The sequence below is a fragment of the Mustela nigripes genome, chromosome 9 (assembly GCF_022355385.1).
Source record: "Mustela nigripes isolate SB6536 chromosome 9, MUSNIG.SB6536, whole genome shotgun sequence".
Lineage (NCBI taxonomy): Eukaryota > Metazoa > Chordata > Mammalia > Carnivora > Mustelidae > Mustela > Mustela nigripes.
The window spans coordinates 35,402,580-35,408,923 of record NC_081565.1 but is presented as its reverse complement, the minus strand read 5'-3'; the positions used below and the strand labels follow the sequence as shown (position 1 = coordinate 35,408,923).

The window sequence follows — 6,344 nt, the reverse complement described above, 5'->3', positions numbered from 1 at the left end:
AGAGCTTCCTTATGACCCTGCAATTGCACTATTGGGTATTTACCCCAAAGATTCAGATGTAGTGAAAAGAAGGGCCTTCTGTACCCCAATGTTCATGGCAGCAATGGCCACATTTGCCAAACTGTGGAAAGAACCAAGATGCCCTTCAATGGACAAATGGATAAAGAAGATATGGTCCATATATACAATGGAGTATTATGCCTCCATCAGAAAGGATGAATACCCAACTTTTGTATCAACATGGACAGGACTGGAAGAGATTATGCTGAGTGAAATAAGTCAAGCAGAGAGTCAGTTATCATATGGTTTCACTTACTTGTGGAGCATAAGGAATAACACAGAGCACATGGGGAGATGGAGATTGGGGGAAATTGGAGGGGGAGATGAACCATGAGGAACTGTGGACTCTGAGAAACAAACTGAGGGTTTTGGAGGGAAGGGGGGTGGGAGGTTGGGTGAGCCTGGTGGTGGGTTTTTATGGAGAGGACGTATTACATGGAGCACTGGGTGGTGCATAAACAATGAATTCTGAACACTGAAAAGAAATAAAAAAGAAAAAAAAGGAAGCTCACAGAACACAGGACTTTTGGCCCTATTCAAAAAAAAATCTGCTATCTTACTTGTCTGCAACATGTACCTCTCGTTGTTGGAGGCCATCCATAGTGAACAGGGGTGGGTGACTGCACCTGTTTTGGAAAGTCACCTCTGAGCTTCGAGAAGCCTTGAGGATCTAGTTTGGAGTGTCTCTCTCTCTCTCTCCTCACCTTGGGTTTCTCTTGCAACTCTTCCACAGCCTGTCACCCCTCAGTACTCCACTCATGGGCTTGGGTCTCCTGTGGAAAGCTCAGGAACAAGTGAGAGGGCCCACACCATTGCCTTAGCTGTTATGATTGGCCCCAATACTGCCAATCATAGGAATGGCAGTATTGACACATAGGAATGAGGACATATATCACAGTGACAACCTGATTCACTTCTATTCTTTACAGGAGCTGTACCCACATTAGCTCTTAACATTTTTTTATGCTGATGTAACTGTTGCTTGGTGGACTTAGGATACCTCAAGCTCCAAGGCCTTGACACAGCCCATCCAAAAAATATTGCTGGGGGCTCTTGGTCTCATCATGAGAAAGAATTCAAGGATAGACACAACACAGCAGACGATCAGTACAAACAGGAGAGTTTATTACGTCTTATTATTAACTCTCTAGATGAGAGAGCAGGTGGGTTCAAGGGAATGCTGCCCCACAGAGGTTTGGATTTCAATCTTTAATAAACAGTTGTTAATAAAGGGGTAGAATATTCATTACTCAAAAGGTGGAAATTTTCTTCAAAGCAGGTGGTCTCCTCCAGGAATGTAGGTTATGTGCCTTTTTTTTCCTTATTTGGTCAAGGTTTTCTGTCATGGCTCCCTTAGGGAGAAGACTTTGTCAGCCATCTTGGGCCGGTCTGGGCTAATCTGGTTTCCTGTTGTTTTGTTTTGGAGTGCTGCCAGGATAGACCCCTGACTTTAGTTAGTTGTGACTTCCTCTTTGCTAGCTTCCAGGCATCCTGTCAGAACCTAACTAACTGCCTCTAATAACTTTGAGCCCTCGCCATACTTTCCTGGAATGAGATTGTACATGGAAAGAGATAAACTTAATCAATAGGTTCAGTAAAAATTCTTTAGAAATTATAGATATGAATTTTATATATGTATAAATAATTTATACTTACATATGTTTCCTCTTTCCACTGAAAGATCTAGAGACTATGATAAACTCATTAGCACCATTGGCACCCAGATTGTGGTTTCTAAATACTAGTCCCCACTAAAGAAAACAAGAACTCCTTAGAGAAAATGATTATTTCCATGTCTTGAAAGGAACAGTGAATGTTGAGTCTATAATATCTTGACATACCAGAAAGAAAAGAAGCCATCAAAGATTCTAGGGTCAGGGCACCTGGGTGGCGCAGTGGGTTAAAGTCTTTGCCTCTGGCTCAGGCCATGATCCCAGGGTCCTGGGATTGAGCCCCTCATTGGGCTCTCTGCTCAGAAGGAAGTCTGACTTAAATTTTTCCGTAAAACGAAAGAGAAATTCTCCATATCTTGGGTGATGTGTTGTACAGTTCTCTTTGAGCGTTTGATTTGTCATTTCTCTGCAAACCAGTTTTCTCCTTCTTGCAAGGCACATGGCAACATTAGTCCTGCATTTATGTGGTCCCTCAGCTTAAGAGCCCTATGCCAACTAACAAGGGTCTCTATATCCGCATTCATACTCCTTGGAGAGAAAATATGATTAGCTCTGTTTTGGTCAATAGTCTAATCACCTGTGCCCAGGGGAAAGGATACTACCTTCTCATCAGTTCCTAAGGAGGAAACATCTTGCCTCTGGCAGAACTTTCTAGCTAGTTTGCTACAGGGTCCAGATATGCCAAGCTTAGAATCCCCCTGGGATCATTAAGCAGGATGTGTTGTGACCTAAACCCCCAGGTGAATTGCCTTCACACTCTACCTATCCCAGGGTGCCATACAAATCCCATTATTCTCTATGTGGTTCTTGGTAAAAAATGGGAATGGGAAACACTGAACTAAGGAGGTGGTAGGCAGATTTCAGAGAAGTTAACTACAATATAAAACAAACTTCAAGGTAAGTTGATAAATAGGGGAACTGGAACCTAATCAGAATCTGGTTTCAAAGCTTCTTATGCTAACACAAGTATTGTACATGATTTTTATGAGGATTGCCAGTGTTCTTGGATTCTGAAAAGACAATATATGCATCATGTGAACAGTGGAATTTGCATGATGTCACAGTTTGAATTTGACAGGAGGCAGACTGGTGTGGAGATTGTGGTGTATAATGTTTATTAGGTAGTGCTCTTGGGATCAACACTGGAAGGGAGGATGAGAAAGCAGGAATGGGCAGAGGCAGGAGTTGGCCTATCATGTAGTCTCAACAAAGGCCACAGTTAACCCCATGGGAAACTCTGGCAGTAGGGTCAGCTTTCAGAAGCATCCTGAGTAGGGGCAAGATGTTTATATCTCTTCATCAGTCAATCACTGGATATGGGCTACCCTAAGGAAGGGGGCATGATTTGGGGGAATCAGATCTCTTCAGCTAAGAACACTCTTTAGCTAATTCCTGATTTAAAAAACGACAACTGAAAGCTTTCTGAGGGTAGCGCTTTCATCAGCTGAAGGAGTCCTGTAGAGAGTCCTATAGAAAGATCTGGGTGGAAATTAGTTCTCTAAGTCAAAACTAGTAAAATGAAGTATGTTGAAAGGAATTTTGCCCTGCAAGTATGTTTCATTTTTCAGTCAGTTCTTGACTTATAAAGGATGGGATTGATCCTGAATCAATGTCATCCTCTCTGTAGTGAGCTAAGAAAGACATAGTTGGACTGTGCTCAACAGGGAAAGGAAAATTCACACCAGAGTGGGACAGAAAATACTGGGTTTGAAATAGTGGGACAGGAATAGACAGAGAGACTATTTAAGGGCCCACACAGGCAGTGACCCATGACCACGTTTCTGCCCAGTGTGGACAGGAAGGTGCTGTAGGGCTGAAGAGGGTAGCTGGCCATGTCTCAGACAGGAGAAGCCTAGGACACCCAAGCAAGACAAGCAGGGAGCATTTGTTTTCATCAGGAAATTTTGATTCTCAGGAAAATATAGACATCCAGTTACCTCAAGGAAAAAGAGACATTCAGAGTTCAGTCCCTCACAGAATCCTTGTCACTTTTGGGGTCTCTAGTGACTGAGATCCTCACACATTACACTTCTGGACCCCTTCCCAGGTGTTCAGTGAACTGGTTCTGCCTTTTGGTTTTATCATTTAACTACTCTGCAGTCAGCCACCTTGCCCCATCTTCTTCTGGTCCCATGGTACTTCTGCTCTGCTCTCCCCCATAGATCCATCCTCTAACTCTCCAGACTATAGGGCCAGACTGTGTACCTAATATGTAAGACTTACTGAGGGCAGGAAAATGAAGCTTAAACCCAGATACCAGCTATGAGTGCTCCTGGGCTAAGATCTTCCACATGAATTTGTAGGATCTGGCTTACTTGCCCTCGAAGGAAATATTCTACATGGAATCTACATGATCCCAATTCCTCTGAGTCTCAGAGGAAGGAAAGGGCCAACTTCATTCTCATCTCCAGTCTCAGACCTGCCGCTAAGAAAAACAACATTGAAAGATCTGCCATTTTATCTCCAACGCAGACAGTTTTTGGTATTGTTGTGTCATGAGGTTTTGCCCCACACTGCCTTTCATGCCTTCTTTGCACAGAAGGATCTTGGATCTTCATATAACTCAAAATAACACTAAGCTGTTTATCCCAAAACAGTGAAACAACTGCTCACAAGGGTGAATTCAGATGTGCCCGGAAGGGAACCAAAAAATCACTACTTGTTTTTTTAGTAGATCACCCATTTGATCCCCTCAAGTCCCACCCTCCCAGATTTTAAGTTTCATCATTTTTACAACTTGGGTCCAGTAATAGCCAAAGTTCTCCATTATGTACGTAATTCTATTTTCTGGTGATCATTCTTCACATATTTCTTCTATGGGGATACATTCTTTGGAGATTCATGGATGAGAGCGCCAAGAGCACAGAACTACAGGGATATTTGTCCTCCAGATATCACTGGGTAAAGCATTTCTGACTCACCAGGTCCCTCACAGCAGCCTTTACATCCTTGTTCCTCAGGCTGTAGATGATGGGGTTGAGCATGGGGGTTACCACCCCATAGAAGAGGGAGGTGAGCTTGTCTGAAACATCCTGCTTGTCTGCCCCCAAGGGGTCCTTGGATTTGGGCTTCCCATACATGAAGAGGATGGTCCCATAGAAGACGACCACCACTGCAAAATGGGCAGAGCAGGTGGAGAAGGCCTTTTTCCTCCCCTCAGCTGAGGGGATCCTCAGGATGGTGGCGAGGATGAAGATATAAGAGACAAAGATGAACAGAACTGGGACCCCTAGAAAAATCACATTTGTCACTCCCATACTAATCACATTGATGGAGATGTCAGCACAGGCCAACTTAAGGACAGCCAGGATCTCGCAGGTAAAATGGTTGATGATGTTGTTCCCACAGAAGGGAAGCCTCATTGCAAGGGATGTTTGAACCATAGAGGCAGCACTTCCAGCTGCCCAGGAGCCAGCTGCCATGGGCACATAGGCAGCCTTGCTCATGACCACGGGATACCTAAGGGGGTTACAGATGGCCACATAGCGATCAAATGCCATCATGCCCAGAAGCACACACTCTGTGGCTCCCATGGCAAAGGAGAGAAACATCTGCATGACACAGGCTGAGAAGGAGACGGTTTTCCTGGGGGTCAGGAAGCTGTCGAGAATGAGGGGGACTGAGGAGGTTGTGTAGCAGATGTCCAGAAAGGAGAGGTTCCCCAGGAAGAAGTACATGGGTGTGTGCAGGCGGGAGTCAAGGGCAGTCACCAGGATGAGGACCCCATTGCCCAGTAAGATCACCAGGTACATCAGGAGAATGAGCACAAAGAACGTTTTCTCCAGCTTTGGGTGGGCTGAGAGGCCCAGGAGAATAAATTCAGTCACAGAGACGGTCTGGTTGGCATTTTCCATGACATGTCTCCTCTTTCAACAGAGGAAACCACTCAGAGATCCAAACTCAATATTCTTTGCCTTGCTTAGGTCTAGGGCATCTGGTCTGGAGTTCTGGTTAGGCTGAGTGATTAGGAAATAGTCTTGAAAGTCCACAGTTTCTATTTCTTCCAAGAAAAAGAAGCAATAAAATCAGAAATTACTTTGGAGCCATAGGACTTCAAATTTGTAATATTTAAAATGATGATTCTGATAATTTAATAAATTTGATCAGGGATAAGACATATAACAGATTCATTTTTACGGTTCTATGTCCATATGGCAATTCATCTCATTCAACTTCAATCAGAAAAGTGACTTTACGTTTCCTTCATGTTCTCCAACTTCGTGCCAGTTACTAGTGAAATGATTAGTTGTGACTGCATATTTTCTCTCTTCTCTCCAGAGATCTCTTAGATCTCTTAATCTAAGAGAAAACATACTCCTGTTGTTCCCAAGATTTCCTTTCTCATGGGTCTCACCTGCTCCAGGGCTTTCCATCCATCTGTATTTCCATCCATCCATCTATCCACCCATCCATTCATCCAATAGTGTCTGACCATCTTTCCACTAAAATATTTGTTGATCACCTAGTATGTGGGGATGACAGTCCCTATGAGAGACAGGGGTGCCCCATAGACCAGACTTAAGTATACTCACAACTCAGCAGGAAAGGGAAGCAGAAGGATTCAAGAGAGGCTAAAATATCTGAAAGGGCATCCAGGGTATTGATGGGACT

The 6,344-nt window shown here is 43.9% G+C and overlaps 1 protein-coding gene across 1 annotated transcript; it reads right to left on the bottom strand.

The window, feature by feature from the left end:
* Positions 1-4,627: 4,627 nt before the first annotated feature.
* Positions 4,628-5,587, bottom strand: LOC132025089 (olfactory receptor 13C7). The gene has a single exon (XM_059412259.1). It carries the CDS (start codon positions 5,585-5,587, stop codon positions 4,628-4,630), a length of 960 nt encoding a protein of 319 aa, XP_059268242.1.
* Positions 5,588-6,344: the final 757 nt, after the last annotated feature.

Coding starts and splice junctions, on each gene's coding strand:
- LOC132025089 (XM_059412259.1), bottom strand. CDS start 5,587: ATGGAAAATGCCAACCAGACCGTCTCTGTGACTGAATTTATTCTCCTG.